Source organism: Lampetra planeri, chromosome 5 (assembly GCF_965212315.1).
Source record: "Lampetra planeri chromosome 5, kcLamPlan1.2.h2, whole genome shotgun sequence".
NCBI classification, from domain to species: domain Eukaryota; kingdom Metazoa; phylum Chordata; class Hyperoartia; order Petromyzontiformes; family Petromyzontidae; genus Lampetra; species Lampetra planeri.
This window is the reverse complement of record NC_136111.1, coordinates 12,661,625-12,683,265: the sequence shown is the minus strand read 5'-3', so window position 1 is coordinate 12,683,265 and position 21,641 is coordinate 12,661,625. Positions and strand designations below refer to the sequence as shown.

At 41.3% G+C, this 21,641-nt stretch overlaps 1 protein-coding gene and 1 long non-coding RNA gene across 2 annotated transcripts; one reads left to right on the top strand and one right to left on the bottom strand.

Annotated features, from left to right (window-relative positions):
* The first annotated feature begins 141 nt into the window (after window positions 1-141).
* On the top strand, window positions 142-13,762 carry LOC144718883 (UBA-like domain-containing protein 2). Its single transcript, XM_078594467.1, has 3 exons — window positions 142-649; window positions 2,292-2,354; window positions 11,599-13,762. Exons 1-3 carry the CDS (start codon window positions 530-532, stop codon window positions 11,953-11,955), a joined length of 540 nt encoding a protein of 179 aa, XP_078450593.1. The 5' UTR covers window positions 142-529; the 3' UTR covers window positions 11,956-13,762.
* Window positions 12,391-21,526, bottom strand: LOC144718884 (uncharacterized). The gene is made up of 2 exons (XR_013585485.1): window positions 15,968-21,526; window positions 12,391-14,344 (listed from the first exon to the last, which is right to left on the bottom strand). It is a non-coding gene; the product is annotated as an uncharacterized LOC144718884 (long non-coding RNA).
* Window positions 21,527-21,641: the final 115 nt, after the last annotated feature.

Genomic DNA, 21,641 nt, shown 5'->3' with positions numbered 1-21,641 from the left:
CGATGACATCACGAGCGTCGCCGCAACGTGGGCGGTGACGTCGGCGCTGTAAAATGCCTTGCGTGGTGACGTCACGCGCCGCGTGTTGACGTCTGGCGCAACGCCCTCTTCCCCCCGGCGAGCGCCGCACAAACATCCCCCTTTTTTGCGTGACGACGTCACATCCGCACGCAAGGCGTTCATCGTGGCGTGACGTCACCACGCAAGGCGTTCATCGGGGCGTGACGTCAGCACGCAAGGCGCTCAACCGCCCTCCTCTTCTCTCTGCGCCCTTCGGAAAGATGACGCGCGACCGCCGCGGCGAAAACCACGGCGTTTGACGCCGTGCGTGGTGACGTCACGCCGGCGTGGTGACGTCACCGCGCCGGCCGAACCCCCCACGCGCCGATGTAAATATTTAGATCGCGGCGGGCGGACGGACGGACGCATTAGCGCAGGCGGCGTCAGCTCACGAGGCCTTGCCGCCCAATTAACAACGTATTCGTTCAAGTATTAGGTTGGCGGTGGTCGATTTGTGCTCGCTGTTGTCATGTCGGTGGAGATGGACGAGCTGAGGCACCAGGTGATGATCAACCAGTTCGTGTTGACCGCTGGCTGCGCCGCGGACCAGGCGAAGCAGCTGCTGCAGGCGGCGCATTGGCAATTCGAGGTGAACACGACAACACGACGACACGTAAATAATGACAACTAAGTCATGACTACAAGGGTTACAATAATAAGGCATAGCGACGTCGAGAGTTGGAACGGTACGGATAGCAACATCGATGTTAACTTGCGAATAAGATGAGCGCCAAACGACATTAATACATCGGCAATGACTAATGGTAATGACATTATTGGCAATACAATTTGGTCGTCAAGCAATACAAATAACGGCATCGACCGTTTAAACAGGAATAACATACAATAAATATAACTAATGATATGAATAATTATATGAGTAACAAAACAACAGAAATAATAAGAGCATAACTAACAGAATACAGTACGTAAGTATAAACAACAACAATCGCTTATAAACAAACAACACCAGCGGCAGAAACGTAATACACAAACAAAACTCGCGTAAACAAAACACAACGAGCAGTACGTACACAACAAGACATACAAGACAACAACAAACACAGAGCTGCAACAATAACAGCACAAAGTCAACGTAACATGCCGACCCACAAACAACAACAACAACCATAACACATTACAAACATGAGAACACGCGTAACAATAGCAAACATTCAACACACACACGTAACAACAACAACAACCCATAACAATACACTACAATCGCAAGCATGAGAACACACGTATCACGAGCAAACATCCAACACACACGTAACAACAACAACGACGACACTGTCACGACAGCAATGGAATCGGTAGAGGATAACAATGACACTGACACTACAGCAATGGAAGCGGTGGAGGATAACAACAACAACAACAGCAGCGACCATGTTAGAGAGCCTCGTGCTGCCGTAGAAGAGCCTGAGCGCTAAACATGGCGACCCGCCTCGTTGAGCCCCCCTCCTCCTTCTCTTCCTCCTCTGCCACTGTCTCCCTATCCTCCTCCCCCCACCACCACCACGACCCTCGCCGTGTCTGTCTATTCATCTGTCTCTCTGTCCCTTGGTTGTCCATGTCTGGCTGTCTGCTCACTTTGTCCACGTGTCAAAGTCCCATTGGTTTTTCGGTTCCCATTATTTCTCAGCTGTCTCGTGTCCCGTTCGTGTCTGTCTCCTACCTGTTTCACCCTCCCCCCCCCCATGTGTCTCTGTATGCCTGTCTTACTGTGTCTCTGTATGCCTGTCTTCCTGTGTCTCTGTATGCCTGTCTTCCTGTGTCTCTGTATGCCTGTCTTACTGTGTCTATGTATGCCTGTCTTACTGTGTCTATGTATGCCTGTCTTACTGCGTCTCTATGCCTGTCTTACTGTGTCTCACCCTTTCTGCCTTGGCTGCGCCCTGCCGATCATCACTGCACAAGTGTCCACCTGTCCCTGACCATCTCCTTACCCGTTCCCCATTTGACACCGACACATCTAAAAGTGTCCCCCTCTCTGTCTCGCTTTCATCGTATTCCCTGTCTCGCCATTTTCCCCTTTTACGTGTTATCTTTATGTCTATTATAATGTTTCCCGTCTCGACCCTGTGTCTCTAACCTATCTCCCAGTTTTCTCCCTGTCTCATCCGTCGTCTTGCATTCTCGTTCTCCGACTCGCCGTTCCCTCCTGGTCCATCTCCTCTTGCCTCTTCTCTCCCCAACGTATGTCTTCTTTTGTTTTTATCCCCCAGACTGCACTGAGTACGTTTTTTCAAGACGGGAATATGCCCCAAAGTCATCAGTACCACCAGATGGTGAGTATCTGCCACATGACCCCAGCGTTGACTATGCCATGACCCCAAGCCACCCTGTCCATCGGCTGAACTGCAGACGATGCTATAATGGTCACTGCGGTACATGTACTTGTCACTGGCGTAGCTTGGTTAGTGTGGACCCTGGTGCCAGTATTGAAATGTGGCCTTCCCCTGTCATCTCTCTGGTCTGACGCCTGGGTCCGTGGGCCCGGATGTGCAGTTGCAGGCCCTGCAAATCCACTGGTACAAGTGTTTGCCGTAGGTGATGATGCGTGAGTTCTGATTACGCTTGGCTTTTGCCGACGTGGTCACGATGCTGTCGCTGGAGATGTTTAAAGTGGATCACGTGCTCACATTGTTTTTCTGCCGGGATCTAGCGGCACACTGGTTGTTAACACCAGTTGTGGAGCAGTCTGCATATGCTGCAAACACTGCTGAGAAATGAGGGATATTACAACTCTTTGTCAACTGCAACCATGGTGACCAGGTAAAAATGAAAGTACCAACCATGTTTGAACATTTTCACCTTTGTGTGAAACTATGGGTTAAGCAGGAGTTGAGTTCCATGCATACAGGGGTAGTTTGACCATACTTTGTCACGGTGGTCATTGCGGGTTGGTGAAGGGGCCAGGGCAGGGGGAGAGCCACCAGGACCGTGTTCAGATGTCATTCGCTGGAGAATAGAACTCGGGCATCGGATTAGTGGATATACAACTAAGTATATACAACATTATGTTGTCTATATTGTGATGATTACAATGCCACTACGACAATTCGGCGTCCATAACCTAACTAATCTGCAATGTGGCCTTGAATATATATAGCATCCATGTTTGTAAAGCGGTTATGTAGTGTTACAGTGCTTTACGTAAGCATTATGTTTGACCGAGAATTTGCACTTGAAATTGGAAAGACGCTGACCTTGCCATTCATTCAACTTACTCACTTTGAGCAAAATTGCGTTGTATATATTTTTTTATTTTAATTATTGCGCAGTGCATATGGACTTCATTAAAGCAGCAGTTGCTGCTGTCACTAACGTAATGCCGTCTGGGGCTTTTCTTTGTTTTACCCAGTTGCACTTTCTTAGGTTTTATTTATACATTAACAACAGCACTTAACTAACATAGCACATCACGGGAAAACAATTTCTAACCGAGGCCTTTATGAGTTGCTACACTGTGTACATTGACGTAGGAATTCAAGATAGCATTGATTTTGTCTGCGCGTTTTCATGGAATTGAGGTACATTCAGTACCCTTGGCTCGCCAGATCGAGGAAGTGATAATACCCGTGGCACGTGTCATCCCTGGACGTGTCGTCCGAACAAAAATGGCCGTGGGAAATTGCACGGCTGACATGAATGACTTTTTTATACACTGCTGTGATTCACGCATGGTGTTTAGGTATCAGAAGCTTAGAACTTACTGACCATCGGCATCGTGGAAATGTTTTTATCGGCAGGGGTGGGGTGGGGGGTCAGAGACTGCCCGTGAATACACAATTACATGTATGCTTACCGGGTAAGGTTAGTCAATAAGTAGCATCAATGTTAATGGTTGACAGATTGACAGATCTTTCACGAAAATAGCACTGGTTGTTTACACTGCTGCAGGGTGATACGAGTTGTTTGACATGAAAATTACATTTATTAGAACGTTTATGTGGGATGTGTGCATGTGAGAGGGATTCTGTTGGAATCCTGCATGGCTGCGTTGTTATGACTGGAGGGTTTTCTCAGACTGGGAGGATTTGAATGGAAACACCACACCCATTGCCGGGCATGGCTTTCCCAAGCATAACATGATCACACAGGCGTGTTTAACAAATACTGTAGCATGTGTTTGTAAATGTATACACAACTTTCAAAGTTTTCTGGTTAAGCTTTTGTTTGTGAGACATCTGATTATATAAAGACTTGGTAGTACCTATCCTACCTTTGTTTAACGTGTGTTTATTATTCTTTCTATACGTGTCATGTCCTCTTTCAAAGATGTCGGCGATCATAGCCTTCCATTTAGCTCTCGTGGAATTAAAGAATTACTATTATTTGTTAATATGATTGTTATTCAAGTGGTATCCTATTTCAACATTTGTGTGGGCACAAATTATTTAATTATATATAAACCAAAGCGCGTTGCATCATTAGCTGATGAAACACTAAACAATGAAGTGTTTGTACACACAGCCGTGATCCTGCCATACCGTGCTTCTGTTACAGCTACGATTTGTGTAATCTTGTGCTGTGCTTGGAAAACTCGTTGATGACACTTGGTTCTGGCTCCACACCCAAGGTTTCTAAATATGGTTCTGGTTTTAAGACTGTCTTAATAGCACACATAAGGTTGCTTAATATGGAGCTGTTTGAAGATATGTGTTATTGGCACATGCATGTGCGTAAACCTGATCTGGATCCATCGTCTTAGGCTTCCAGTGTACTTTTCATGCAACAAGATCACATGGGTGGAAGGGATGTGAGTGGAATTGTGAGTGATGGGTGCAGCGTCACTGTTTCCAAAGAATGTTGCTGACATATTCTTTGTTTGGTGTTGTAGCAGTACAGCGTTCTGGATTTAATGGCGTTTAGAAGAAGAACTATTTGCTTAGAAATACAATGAATGATGGTAATCCAAAATGGAAATCTAAAAGATTGTGTAATTTACATTACACAAAACAGGACAGACATCCAGTTTGGGAGAAGTGATGTTCAGGTTTTGAAGGTAAAGGCTTCTCTAACCCAATGTTCTCTTATTAGATGACATTGACATCAACATTAAATAACTACTGCAGAACTAAACTTTCAAACGCTCCCACATTTTATTTTGCTTTCTAGTAATTCAGTTAGAGAAAGCGTTAAAATCCACACATGTTATAAAGTTATGCTTGTGAATTAACTGCTCTGTAAATATCACAAACTCCTATCCCTCTTTAATTTGTACTTCTGTTAGGATGAAAGGTGGAGACAATATTTTACCAGAATGGTTAATTTTTAAATGTTGCATTCTATGCTTGTTCAGTTCAATTCACCATGTAAACATTTAACTTATTCCATGAGAGCTGAGCTCTCGTTGCTATTGTTCTTCGATATATATGGATGAGTTGAAAAGAATAATAGATCAATGTTACAATGAAGACTAAAGGTAGATTCTGATTGGCAAGCCATACTTAAGTTTTCAGGAGTATGTTCGCCAAAATCTTGACATCTTGTTTCACCAATGCAAGTAACTTGTGTACAGAAGTTTCTGAAACTGTAGCACGTTATCTGCATATAATGGTGTATAGCTGCCAAGTATTGTTCGACTGAAAATAATATTGCATTTAGTATTCGAAAAAGAAGCGGTATACAATGTTTTTTTATGTTGTAAGCCATAGCAAGGCATCCGGGTTCGCTGAAAATAATATATCCCGTCTTAGGAAGAACACAATGTAATGGATATATTTTAATCAAGAGCATTACTGGCAAAGTGAGATGTGAGTCACCTTAGTGTATTTAAGTTTATTACGCATGGGAGATGTGATTTACTAATTTATTTGAAGAAATTACTTGTGTTTAACACCACTTGCAGGAATAACCAGGTATCTTCCACTCGGCTCCTGCCTTTTGTTTAGCTAATGTACCACACATTTTGCACTTCGATATTTCTAAAATTCACTTACAAAGCTAATGACTTAAAAATGTTACATGATTCTTAATATTTCTATATTCAGTTCTTTATTCAGTGCTACATATAAATAACGTTTTTGTACAAATTATACCCTGAGCTGTACAGGATAGATTTTAATCACCACAATGTGTCAGTTAACACTTGTTATTGTACTGTAGTACATACAGTACTTGGTATTCCAGATACGTTTGGGTGCCTTTTGAATTAAGTAATTGCAGGTAAAATTATATTGTATATATAACATATAAGTTTTGCTTCTGCTGTCTATGACATTGTCTAGTTGAAAAGGAAGTCGGGGTGTAGTGGTGGTGGTGCATTGGTTAGCGCACTACACTCAACCGATCGCCTTCAGTTTGATTCTCAGCCATGGTGAACATCGGTGATGAGTGGTATCTAAACTGATTCGGTGTGAAAATTCCCACGGGAGGCCTTCATCCAGAAGTGGATTGACAAAAGGCTGGAAATGTTTATTAATCTCAAAAGTTAATTGTTTATTTTTAGTTGGACTCCCACTTATGTAAATTGTATTGTTAACCAGCTCAAGACACATCTTGCAAACTGTGTCGGTGCCATGTAAAATCAGCATGAGTATAGCCAGCTGCACGAGATTCATGAGACATAAGCTGGAGTGCTCATGGGAAGAGGGGGGGGGTGAGTCGTTGGGAGGAGGAGGCATGGGAGACACGAGGAGTGGGGGGACGGCTGGGAGAAGGGGTGAGGCGTTGGTAGGAGGACGGGGGAGACATGGGGAGGAGGACATGGCGTGATGACATTTCGGGTTTATGTCCCCTCCCCTCCGCCATCCCCCACTCCCTGTAGAGAGGCCATCCCTCTTTATCTGGCCACTTTCCCATTGCATTAATTTACTACTATAATGAGCCAAGAATGTCTGTGTGTCCCTCGCGTGACGTCACTCCACGTCGGCCCGCCCCCCTCATTAATAATCATGAGCAGGGGACGTTACTTCACATGGGGGGGGCGAGGCACCTCCTCCCACCTCCTCGGCGTCAACTTACAACCCTGACTACAAAGGCAGAACCCTCACGTCACGCGATCTCCATAACGCTTTTGAGACATAGAAGTAAAAAGGACGTCATGATGAACAAGGGATTATAACCTTTAAATGAAATAAGTCTGTCACTGCGGCCTAGTTATTATTATACACGTCTAGCTTTACCTGGCTTCGCCCGAGATTTGGATTCTTGTCTTGGATTAATACACGGCCTACGCGGAGGATGGGGAGAGATGCGTTACGTCAGCAGGCACACTGAGTAACGCTGCCGCATGCGGGTGACATCACAGATGTGACGTCACCGTTCACTTGCCGTGCAAAATATTAATGCATTATTGCGCCCCCCCTCCAAAAATACAAAAGTCTATTTTTATATATTTTGCATTGTGTACAGTCTGGAAGCTACCCACATGCCAAATTTCAAGTTTGTAACATTTTGGGAAGTATGCTAAACATTTCTAACAGACACATTCACAAATTTCCCTTTTATATTATTATACACGATTTTACTACAGGATATATGTGTTTAGTTCATTGTCCTTCCCCCGCACCTCCGATTAGCACGGTTGGCTACGTACGGTGAGAAAGAAGTTCAACATAATAAGTATAGTTTTTTGTTAACGAAGCAGCATCTTTTTACATGTACAGACCTGAAAATATCTCTGTCATAATTAAGAGTGGCATTTTGTTTCTTAACCACAATCTCATAACTTGAGCAGGGTTGGTCGACTGTGCTTATTAACATTACTCTGGGCTCTCAGTAAGCGATCATAACTTTTCAGTTTAAGATGTACGTTTTACAACATACAGGGTTGGAGCAGTGGTTTGCGCCTTGCGCGATAAACCTGGGCACTGAGCTCGATTGTCAAGCTTTTGAATGATAGATACCTGAAATGCGCCTGGTCCCCCTTCCTTCACAAACCAGCATTGGCTCGTGCCGTGAAGCATTGTCAAACACATTTTTATGGTGACATGGCATGGGGAGGGAGGCCTTCATGTGTCAGTGTGATTAAAAAGAGTGTTTCAATGTGTTTACTTATTATACAGCATAGTTAAGTAGTTCGTAAAACCCCCACAACCCGCTAGATGTGGGGAGGATTACATCTAGCAGTGGATTAACAAAGGGGTTGTACAAGTCCTATGCAGTACAGTATATATAGAAAGACAATTTTGGAAAAGATCGTGTCCATGATCTGTGCAAACAAGGCAGGTTTATCTACAGTTAATACAATCAGACAGCACCAAGTATACCGGGTTGTACTGTAGTTCTTAACAAAATACCCCTTAATTAGAGTATAAATCTTAAACTCATACAGAATTAACTAAATGTTCTAAAGCCCCTCCCAGATCCGAACCAATTGCATAAGCAGGCAGCTTAGTTCTGTAAGTAGAGTACTGTAATTACAGGGGGTGTTATCCAAGGAGTACCATTTGTCAACATATGGGGAGGATTACATAATTAATATGCAGTTTGAATGTTGCCAGGTAAACATTTGAATAGTGTGAAATGTTTTACACGTGCGATTATCGTTAAACAGCATAACATCTAATAAGGAATAATTGAGACAACATCCTGTGTTTTTACTGGGAGCTGGTTTTTCTTAGGGTAGTCTTCGTAATATGAGATGCAAGTATTCAGTGTTAGCAAGTGAGACGGCGATGGTGGTAACATTGTCTCCTGAAGAATGGCACACCGTGAAATGCTGTTCCCCCTTATGCCAGTCAAGTTTGAACTCCAGCTCGTGTTTGATCTTGTAATCTGAAGTGCAGTGCACGTTTACGATAAAATGTTCTTGCATCTTACGCCGAGTTTCATTTTCAAACTGCATTTGCGGTTATTGATGATTATGTAAATATGAATTGCTGGTTATGGATCTCGTGATAGGAGGGATTTGCGATGCAGTGAAATGTATGGGTTGTTTCATGGTCGATGGAACTGAACATTAATTTGACACGTTTTCAGCATCTCTATTGTGGTGCGTGCATTGGAAGCGAGGAATAATTATTTAATTTCCATGTTGTACAGTATAGTGTAACCCTAAGGTAGGGTGGTAGTCTTGATAACCAGCTACGAAAAATTGTGACATTTACACCATCGCACCTAGGTTACTTTACAAATGTTATTCACATTTAAAACATGCCACGCAGAGATGTCAGGCTTTGGATATTACGGCAAAGCACATGGTCTCACCATGAAATGAACATGACATCTGTAATTTACCGATAACCTAATTCAATAACTAATGACAATCAGGAACATACAATGGAGTTGTCATGGTTATTGTTTATAACCATGTCCTACCGTGACAACATTTGTCGCAAAAATATTGATATTTTATTTGGTTGAATTACACGTATAGTATTAGTTACGTATGTTTTAATAAAAATAACACGTTTTGGTATTTAGATGATGCACAGTAGAAAACAATTACACATTTGCTTTTGTACAAGCTATATATTTAGTATTTCAGGATATTACTCTCTCTCTCTACACTGGTTTGGATTTAAACTATGAATATGACTGACCAATAATTTAGCCCATTGCATCATATCGTTAAACTGCTGTCTGGACATTAATTAAGCCCTTGCAAATAATTTATTTGATTTGGTTCCAAAATGGTTCGTGCTTTTTTTTGCAGTCCTCGATGGAAAAAATAACGTTTTTCACGTGCAAATATTTTTGTTAACGTAAATTGGCGAATGCACATTTTTGGATTGACAAAAGAAATACTAGTTTGCCTCATCGCCAATACAGCGGGATGAAATTGAAAAAGGAAATAAACTTTTAAGGAAAGGAACCTTTTTTTGCACGTGACTTTCAGAGAATGAAATGTTTGGTCGCAAACAAAGCCACTTGATTTTGAGTCGGGTCGGATCCATGTTCTTTTAATAGCGTTGCCTGACGAAAAGAACATTTAGTTTCTGTTACATTTTGAAAGTGCAATGTTTTCATTTCAACTCGAGGGTGGGTGCAATCAACGGTGCTATTATTGGAAGCGGTAACAGCATTTTTGTAAAACGATATGCGTTAAGTACTGTAAAGTCACACGCAGCAGTAATGTTCTTGCTATCACATGACCTGCTCAAGCATGCCAGTGTAGTGCATAGCTAACAGACCGAAAAGCATCTGAGTTGCTACACATAGTGAATGCACACTGTATGGCTGTATTGAGAGCATTCCGTTGCTGAATGTTTGGCCACTAGCCATACAATAAGGGTCATCTGTTTTTATTGTTTTGTTCCTACACTTAGAAAGCAGACTGATTATTGTTTGAAAAGTTTTAGTGATCAACATATTGTGCTCCATGTAAAAAAACACAAACATTTAATTTCCTTCAACTTTAAAGGGAGGATTTTTATGAATTGAGTAAGGACATATTGACCAGAAGATCCAAAGGACTGTCGACTACTGCAGAACCAGCAATAATAAAAATGCGCTTACCAATGTGTGAATTTCCAACAGTTATATGTAAGGCTTGATAAGATCAGGTATGCATCACAAGTTCTTAACATTTGGGAAACTTGTTTCTGCATTAGATTTCACTGGTTTCACAAGGTTGTGCGAAGAAGAGTATGTTTACATGAAAACATTTTCATAACCAAAAAATTACTTTATGCTTTATGAGAAGACTCACAACAAATATGTGACGTTACATAAAATAAATAGTTTAAAATCACAAAAAGCCATATTATTTGAACCGGACGCTTGTGAATTTTAAATGTGAAGAGCAGTGTGCTGCCAGGCATCTTTTTTATCCTGAGTGGTTAGAAGTTGTTGTACTGTGCCAGGTTATATAAATAGCCAGGGTCTGTTTACATGAAATTTAATTCCATATTCACGTTCAGAATAGAGCTGTGCTGAACAAAAAAATTACTTGCAAATAATGGTACTGGGACGATTTTTGGCACAACTTTTTTTTCTCATGGAAAGTCAAATAAGGTCATGATTTGTGCCACCGATTAAATTAGTTTTAAACTGTCTTTCATTTACATCAGAACATTTTTAAATAAGCTTCATTTTTGAAAGTTATATAGTAATGATACGTTTCACTTACATTTAATGAAATATTGTTATTTTCTTGCCACCACACATTTCTTCTGTAAAATAAATACATTTAACCTGTAAATGTGTTATCAACTTTTATGCCATATTTTAATGTGTGTGCATTTTAATGTGTCAAGTCAGCAGTGATTGTCCAATGGAAAATCTGGCCCCCACCATACAAATGTGCAATTTTCACTGGTTTAGGACTGCCAATGGAGATGATCACTCTTAATGCTTGTTTACGTTTGGGAACAAACGTTTATAATAATGATGTTACAATTGCATTTTGGTTTGTGGTTTAAAACTAATGACAGGAATTCAACGTTTGCATATGAACGGTTCATTATGAGAAAAAAGTAATATACAATATGAACCTCTTGCTTATGATAGATAGCATATCTTTCTGAGCAATTATCTTCTCATGAAGTGGTCTTTTATAATTAGTCTATCACAACATATAACACTTGTGTGTTGGGTCATTTCTTTTCATTTCCTTCCCTGTCTTATAATTCTTTGGAACAGATGGGCACCCCAGCCAACACACCAGCAACGCCGCCAAATTTTCCCGATGCGCTGGCCATGTTTTCGCGACTCAGGACATCGGAAGCCCTCCAGGGTGGCAGCCCCGCTGCCATGGCCACCTCGCCGCCAGCCTTTGGCAGCTGTGGCGGCTACAGCAACTACGGTCAGCTATGGGCCGCGTCCGCCTCTTCCCCACCCAGCATGGGCGCTCGTGGCCCAATGTCTGGTGGCACCGTGGCAGCTACAGCAGCGATGTCTCCTCCCCTCATGCTCCATCCCAGGATGCAACCTGGAGCACCTGCACAAATGCACTACCAGCAACCGCAAGCAAACCATGTGCCAGAGGCAGAGAGATGACTTTCAGCACCAAAGGACAACTTTTAGACCTTGTGCATTCAAGATTACTTTTGCATTGTAATGGGACGGTTATTGAAACGTGAAGAAAGCTTGGCTTAAAACTTTCATTGTTGATTTCCCTCTTTATTTGGAATTGCAGCGTTTTGGAAGGCTGCAAAATTACAGAATGGTTTGTCTTGTTTTAGTGCTGTGGTGAAGTAGTTAATTATGGTGTTCATTATATTGGGTTTGCAGCAAGCCTGTGTGGTATAATTGCATACTTCATTTTGTGAAACACATTTTGATCAGGGAAATGTTTAGCTGTCTGGTGTAAATGTGCGTCAGCTCATAACTTCGCTTTTTGGTAACGTGGTTTAAACCTCCCATTAAGCTAAATAATGGGAAACATTTTTTCAAAATGTATGCTGCATCTTTGATATACTTTAGGCTTTTGTAAAAAAATTATGGGATTTTAAACAAAAAGCATGAGAGTGCAATGTTTAAAAATGAAATTTAGCAAAGGTCGTAACTGCACTTATGTGAATAAAATCCGTTTAATAACTGCATAGGAATAGTTATTGGTTTATCATTAGAGTTATCTTGTTTTTATACGTTTTGGAGGAAACTCGATTAACTTTAAGTATAACAAGTCTTTTATTCTCAGTTTTCATACAAGGAAAATTCAGTTCTTATCAGTATTCCTCAGTGCTGTCAGTGTTTCTTCATAGCTGACAAGGTGGTTAGTCACATTTACATTATATTTAAAATGTAATTTAAAAAACATATCTGAATTTAAATATTTTTTTTCTTTCTTTAAATGCGAAGGTATGACAACAAAGTATGATATTTGCCATCATGAAATTGCTATTAACTTGGACCTTTTTAAAATCTACAATTGAGATTACTCAATTACTTATAAAATAAAATTGTGATTTCATTGGCAAGGTGATATTAAATGCTGTAGAATTAAATGTTGTAACTAACATTGGGGATAGAACACGTTTATATCATGTAAACATCGCCGATCGTTAGAACCGTCGATGAGCTCTTTTATAACGATGATTTTACATTGATATTGAAACACTGGTCAGCACACTGATAACCAGCAATAGCATTGCAACACCTATTGCCATCAAAACGTCACATTTTCATTTGTTTGTCAGGAAACATTTTTAAATGCATGCCATGGTTTGGCAATGTAGCACATTGTTAATATATTGTCATTTGAGTACGGTGGTTTTTAATAATACACTTTATGTGCGAAAAAATGAAAATAGCATTCATTGTTTTGGCTGTATTTGTACATCCTTTCACCTACATAGTTTTGTTGAACTTTTTTCCATACATAAATCGTCCTTTCTTTTGGTCAGTCTTTTGTATTAAAGTTTTCTACCTGCTTTTATGGCCACAGGGCCAGCCGTGGTTTTCTTAGAGAGGAAGGCAGGCTTTGAACTTGTTTGTGTTTTTCTTTCATAAAGCACAGTTAAGACCCGCATAATAGCACTCCAGATAAAGTCACCAGCTAATTGTCATAAAATGTGACAATAAGGCATCTTAATCATGTTGGTTTAATGCCTTTTAATGTCATCTCCGTGAAATCACCTCTGCATATTGTGATGCAATTTTGGAGACTCAAGTAGCATATTACGCGGGTTCCAAAGTGGCCTACTTATTTCATGGAAATAGTTACTAATGTATCGCTTGTAGTGACCGATTTATGATGTGTGTTCCTCGTGCTTGTCGTGCATCGTCACAAACGTTTGGGAGCGCTGCATTCAGAGATTAGCGCATGGCTTGTGTGAAAAATAAAATTCTTAGTTATTTTTCACTTGGTGTGGTGGTTTTGTGAGATTTCTCGAATCTAGTCATTTAAAGATAAAATATATAAGTCCAGTTTCATGTTTCTGTGGTGGCATTTTGGTTTACGATAATGTGAATGCATGTATGTTGAACTTATTTTCGCACAGTATGTAGCCTATCTTGCTAATGTGAAGTAATGTACACCTGCACCTATTGCGACTGATGTCAACAAAATTCTGACGAAGCCTGACTCGAGTAAGCCGGAATTCAGGTTAAGCCGAATTTAGCTGGTCTCGGGAAACGGTAGGATACAGCATGAGCTAATGCCTCTCTTGTTTAGGAAATACTATATGAACGTATTGGTGGTACACCTGTGCTCAGTATAAAATGCACATTTTTCGCAATAATTCTTTGTTTTATTTGTTTTCCTGCGATTCGCAACCCTTGTCAGAAAATATTGCGTCAAAATCAGTTCTCATGATGTCGAAGCAGTCGGAAGACTCACGTTATGAGCAGCTTAACATAAAGCTTCACGATCTGTTGCCGTACAGCACCCAGCTTGATGACGATTGGCTCCGTGTTTTGACTCGTGTCAGATTTCAATCGTGCCCTAAACGTGGTGGGATGGTTAGGGTTAGGTCAGGGTTAGATAAATACGAGCACTGACTTTTCATGAATAATTTGGTTCTTCATGAAATATTTATATATTGTCCTCATTTATCGTTGATATCACAAAAGCCCTAGAGACCCCAACACTCTGCTTGTCGTACTATCCATCGGCGGTTCAAGACGACGACGACGACAACGAAGATGGTGCTCCAGTCCCACCTAAGGCTCGCAAGAAAGCTGCTGTTGCCCCAGGGGCTCGAACCTCCTGGTCGGCCCAAAAAATCAAGTGCCCAGAGCCCAATGAACGGTCAATATTGGCATTTTTTTTTATAGCAAGTCTCAGTCGAATGAAATAACCCTTCGGATCGCGTCAAACTAGGTGACAGTGTCAATTAAAGACTGATCACAGATTTGTTGATTAAAATTTAGATTTCAGACTTGTATCACGTGTGTCATGCTGCACCGGTGTACCGCCAATACGTCCATATTCACTTATTTCGATTAGGGGGTGTTCAACTTTTCCCCTGACAATTGTAATTCACTTATAGCAGATATAACTGATGTGCATTTGTGTACTCGCATTTCATAAGCTCTCTAAAGCATGCACTTCACTATCGTGTAGAATTTGGTGAACCTGTGCCCTTGGATGGGCACTTGACCTTTCCTGTAGTGCTCTCGTTTTCCACATTGTTTTTTATTTAAAAGTTTAACCTTCAGCCTTCCACATCGAGTGATGGTAAACGGTGCAGTACACGTGACCGAATTGGTTTTCTTAAAATGTAAGTATTAAGTTAGTAAATAATTAGTTACTCGGGTATTAAATGTTATTTAAATATGTTCCGGGTTAATTACGTTATAAATGTCACGTCGCTGTCGCAAGCATGAATAAGTGAATTATTTGCAGTATGTCTGGCAACCCCCCGAAATCGGAAAGCCTCTTCCCCACACCCTTACCACCAACCACGAGTCCAGCTTCAGGAGGTCAAAATGTACTGACGTAAAAAAAAATGTCACTCCAGACCAGTCGTTTTTGTCGGTGACTCTCAATGTATATTACGGACAAAAATGCAGTATCTATACCCTAAATGTGGGGAAAATCATCCACGTACTGTCCAGTATTAAGTCCTTTGAGTACACTATGTAACGTTACTGAAGAGGAAACTTGGATGCAAAATTAAATGCAATATTCTTGTTCTCATTTTATAATTGGTCTCTTAATGGGTGTTATACTGTATACATAAAGTATTAAACATTTACTATAATAAACATGCATATTGTACACTTAATATGAATCATGGAAGCTGTGCAGTTAGTTGGCCTTTGTTTTACACTGCAGCAATGCAGGTGCATTTGATAACGCACCTTGAAAACTTACTTAGAAGTATTTTAAGATTTAAATATTTTTGTACAACTAAAAATGGTAATTTTATGGAGAATTGTCAGCTGAGTGTAGCACGGTAATCGAATAACAGTACTGTACTGCACATACGGCTTGTATGCATTTCCATAGGAGGGGGAACTGGATTTCTGCAATTCCCCCATGTACACAGCAAACGACACTAAGTGACATTTAGTGGTGTATGACCTTGGGAGGTGATCACATGATAGGAAATGTGCCACTGACCTTGTGACCGGAAGTTAGATCAGCATAACACGTGGATCATTCATGAGGGGTAATGGTAATCCATCACAGTTGGCAAGTGACCAGTTTCCAAGGCTTGTAACTATTGTAGTTTACGCAACACCCTTTGGCATTCATGGACATGTAACAATACTCTGGCGTCACATCACAGACATTTAAATCTTCACGTCACTTTCTGCACTAATATTTACATACACAGTGATTTGTAGTACTGCACATAATCCGTAACTTTTATATATTTAAAACTATCACAATCTATCGACCAATGTGGATTCAGAGCAACAATTTCAATTTCACATTCAGGTGGTCAAGCTACATAACCGTGGCAGGAGCGCCGAAATGTGTCAGTGTCCCTTTGTTAATTTCTCAAGACTTTGAGGGCTCTTTTTTGCCTTAGCTGTCAAAATACTTTCTAACAACCTCTGTTGGTGTGTGCCTGCCGCACCGCCACGATGGTGGTATGAAGCAATGGGCACATGCAGCTGGTGCTATGAGCTTAGCCTGGCCACTACTTGATGAAAAATGCAATCGTACCGGAGGCCAAAATCAGGCTTGCGTTATATGGTACAAGTGTTGTAATTCTATTGCTAAAGACTTGGCAAAGCCTAACTGATCTGTCTGTTTTTTTATTTTTGTACTCGGGGCACTTAGGTTGAAAGACTATCGTGGTAGAAAAACCATGTTATAAAGAGCTTCTAATAAATAAACAGCAGCCGTGTAATTTATAAAGTGCGATCGCAATGCTGTATTTTTGGTACACAGTAAACCCACATTGACCAGCACGGTGAAGTATGGACATGCTCCCCCCATGTTATTATAATGTAATAATTTTTTTCTTGGATTAAATACATTTCATTATATTTGTATGTGTAGTAGGCATCACAACGAGAAGCCGATGCTGCTGAATGAACAAAAAAACATCCATCTGCTGTGTTTGTACAGCACACCTGGAGCAGCTGTCTCAGCAAGTCGGACCAGTGCCAACAGTTGTGCACAGTTAATCTCCAACATTTACTGCTGAACGATGCGGTGTAACGTGACATTTCAGCATATGTCTGGACACATTCATCATTAGTCTGCCTTGTTAAATATGTTTTCATATTTTTGTAAGTACAGTACCGTTGAAATGTTACATTGGTGTGAATAGTGGCACTGGTTATCGCACAGCGCTATGAACGCAGTGACCTGGATTCGATTTCTCAGTCATGGCCAATGTCACAGTGGTGTATGTCCTGGATCCTCTTTAACACATCATCCTCTGGTTGTGTTCAAGTACGGCCAAGCAAGCCCTATGACCGATGTGGATTCACAGAGGGCTGCAATTCTTTTTTTACTGAACACTAAATTTTATTGGAAAGTGTAAAAATGTGATGCAGTTGTACATGTTGTTCTTGACATGAACATGCTCAATTTTCTTGACATACCTACGATACTTTATGTACAAATAATGATTTGCACGTGTCTTATTCTAAATACTCTACACTGTATATTTTTAATTGGAATATTGTACTTTATAAAACGTCTCTGCTTAAGCTCTAGCAGTCCGACTGTTCAGGATGAAATACGTCGGTTGTAAATCTCTCCACTTATCAGTGCGGTGAAGTATAGTCAAACACCCCCCATGACCGACATGGTATTGCGGATGCCTCCATACATGATCGGATTGACAAAGGGCTGTAGTTATCAATATTGTGTGTCAAGGAAACAAGACGCGTCATCTGCCCTGTGCAGCTCATGCTCGTACTTTGTACTCTGTAAACGTGTTTGGTTGAACCGAGACCAAGGGCAATAAAACTCAATGTAACCTGTTGTTTAACGACAGTGCCATGCTTATAAATCTTAACACTGTCAGTGTAGACTGGTAACAATACCGTGTTTCTGTTTGAAATCGGGAAAGCTTTACAAGGCTTTGTAAGAGTTTTTGTAGACTTTTTTTACAAGCCAATAATCGGATTAGGGAAGATGCTTGCGGCAGGGAACACCCAAGAGGATGACCATCACAGAGATGGAGCAATAGCATCAGCTCATGTGCAGAAGCCAAGAGGGATTGTGTTATCGCACGTAGCACCATGAGCAGTGGATAGTGCACGGCTGATATTCTACCTATTATTATTTCTGGTGGGCAAGGTGGAGGAATTTAATTGAAACAGAATGATCTTAACATTGACTCTTCTGACACATTCACAAATATTGGCGTGCTTCTCTCATGCAGTAGCATTGCACACAAGTCCTCATGGCTGAAGTGAGTTGTGTAGGTATGGGCAGCGATTGTGGAATGGTTGTGTTTACATCGGTGTTTTTAGTCCTGAAAACCCAAAGCACATTGGCAGCCAACTCGCATGTTGGGAATGTTGTGTCCTTTAGAAAAATGTACGGGAAGTAGTAACCCAAACATTCCAGTAGTTTAGGACTTCATATAATGGGTCCACGATGGAATTTCTACATGTTAATGATACAGTACCAGTACCGTACTTGTGTGCTTATTGAGAGTCAATATTCGTTATTGCTGATCTCACGTGATCTCCGAATGTGGTTTTGATAAACGTTTCCGCTTGAATGTTAAGTGTATGAGGTCTCGTATGTGTTTACGTTGGTCATATGCTTTTTTGGCTTCTAGATAAATACTGTACAGCAACTATTGTAAACCCATAATCATTCAGACGCTGTCTTTCCGACAGACCTGTTCTTCACCTGAGGACGGCTGCTTGCGTTGTGGCCGAAGCGTCGTGATAATTATTTTATTATGTTTTATTTGTATTATTTTATTATTTCCCTTCTACGTGACTTTACCGAAAGAACCAAGAAGATACTTTGGAAACAAACGAGAAGTTCCCTGCGTGGTGTTGTGTGAAGGCAGGTGATGAGACAGTTCTTCTACACACTGCATTTTCTGTGCTTGGACAGTGCTTTTTTTATCGTATGATTTCCAAGCATGCAACAGATAAATATTTGTTCCATATCCATATTTCCCGTTTTATTATTATTATTAACTTACAAATATTATTACATTTTCGGATGCATCTGCCATTCCATCTGAAATAAATTGTTTTTTAATTGAATTACTTCAGTAATAAATCACTTTAAGGTTTGTTTATAGTGGACATCGCAGTATTTCTTATTATTTGAATGCATTATATTTATTTTATAATTGCATTTGTTGCTTGGGACAAGCTGTGGATTGCATTTTTTTGTCGAATGGCAGCGGATTCACGGTTCTGTGTCTTCAAAATTCTTTGGCACGTCGTGACGGGTACTGCAAGATCAGCTGAATTGGCTTCCGGTTGCTGAACGAATACATAATAAGGTGGCACTCATTACTCACAAAGTACTTGCCATAAATGAACCACAATACCTTGCTGATCTCGTCAAGGAGCATAAACCATCAAGCAAACTCTGGTCATCCTCGCAGCGGCTTTTGGCTAACCATGAACAAAGATGGTAACTGCATTGCCTCGCTTTCAGATGCACTTCTGTGACTGTCTGGAATGCTTTTCCCTCCAATATCAGGAAGCCACTGGAGCTATGCACTTTTAAATCTAGATTGAAAACTAATTTCTTTAGAACTGCTTTTTGTGTTTAGTTTGTTGTAATTTCCCCGCACCTCCAATTAGCATGGTTGGCTACGTACGGTGCAAAATAAACTTAAAACACATAGTGATGGCAGAAAATGTTATGCTGTTGTTGGTGTAAGGGACCGGCTGTATCGTAGTTACAGCCTACGGGTTCAATTCCGACCCTGACGCTGGTATATATGGAATTTGCATGGTTTCCCCGGTGTCATGTGGATTTTTCTCCGTGTCCTCTGGGTTTTCCCTCCACATTTAGAAACATTTATTTAGAGTATTTGGCTGTTTTACATTTTCACATAATCCACTTCGTTGAGCTATCATTTGTGGTGCGGTCGCTTCTGAAAAGAGTTATACAGCTCAGTGGGTCTTACCTGGTAAAATAAAAGAATAGTTTCATAGCGGTAGGTTGGGTGGAAACACAAATTTGGTGGTTGTCAAAACAAGCCTGCTACAAAAGCGGTTGTGTATTCCGCTCACTACAAAGCAGTAACTTCATTGGTTATATTCCGGGTATATGTACAGTAGGAGCCAAAGGGATCATTCTGAAATGTCACAATTTTTATATGGGCATTTTGGAAACTATGAATACGTTTTTACTAAGTGAGTAATTTCCCTCCCCGGTCCTCATTACAGCATATATATGCCAAACAATATCAGAAATTGCAACCGAAATTGCCTATTATAATACTACTCACCATAAATATACAGCTTTGTATAATACTGTGGTGGCAAAGACTCCCAAGTGATGATAATAATTAGGCAGAGATTTAACTCACTCAGAAGAATGCACCATACCTGTTGTGGGGAATTAACCAAGATCCCCCCTACAGCTTTCACAAACTGTTGAGGAAAGCACTGTTAGTGAGCATCAAGTTAAGCTTGCATGATGTGCAGATGGTGGGTCAGCCCCATGCCAGGCCGTTAAGGACTTTTTTTTAAGGCTAAGCTAGAGAGGAAGTCCAGAACCGATTTAGACAGTCGCCATCGGTGTTATCCGTGGCCAGCAATCCACTTACGAAAGCACACACCGTCCACTCAATGAAGTCCAGCCTCATCTGCCCCTGATAGTTCGGCTGGTGTGCATTAACTTTGCGTGCCAGCCCAAGGAAGGGTGATCAATCACAGTCGTGTGACTGTATTGCAATAAAGGTGGTGGTGGTGTAACGTTTGTCGACACGCTATGGCACACAGTGTTGTTGGAGTTTGTGTTGAGGCTGCATATTTGTTTCTCCAGTGGCCGCTGAAGCTCTGCAGTGTTGTTTTATCTGGCATGGGGAGTGAGACAGCCACAGTTAAGCACTTGACTGTGGCTGTCTCCACAGGACCCCCGGCTATGTAGCGGCTTGCAGTCAGAAACGTCACCGCCGCCTTTCCACATGTGGCCTGGAGATCCAGCTGGCACCATCACCTCTTGACGAACACTCACTGTTCTGTTCTCCAGATTATTATTATTAAACGCATTGCTCAAAAGTGTGAGCAATTGGTATTTAAATGTCAATATAGGGTTGCTTTGTACACGCACGTACACATACATAGCCATGCAGCCTTCATTATAATGGATAACAACAACATTTATTTATGTTACTGTGTATGCTTCAAAACATATAAAGCGTTAAAGGAGGTGATTATCTTCTCAAATCAATGGAGGGAATCCATACACAGCATAATTACAAAAGTACTGTCGGTGATCAATCCATCGACTTGATGTCTACTGTGATGAATGCACGTACAACTCTTTGTCAATCTGCTGCTGGAATGAGAGTCTTCATAAGCTATGTCAGGTTGTCATTGCGAGTTGGTAATAGTTGGGGGGTATAACACATTCCTGCGTAGGGAGTTGGTACGAACGTTGGGTTGCTCGGTCAATGGCCAGGGTCAACGGCGGCGTGGTGTATTCCGCAAGCATGCCCGACTGTGAGGGCGGGCACAAGCCGGCGTGAGTAGGTTAAACGTTGAGTTTTATAAGAGCACCACGGGGTGACCAGCCCCCCACCCAGCTCCTCCCCACCCAGCCCTTCGCCACCCTCGCCACCCTCCCCAGCCAGCCCTCCCCACCCAGCCCCACCCTCCCCACCCAGCCCCTCCCC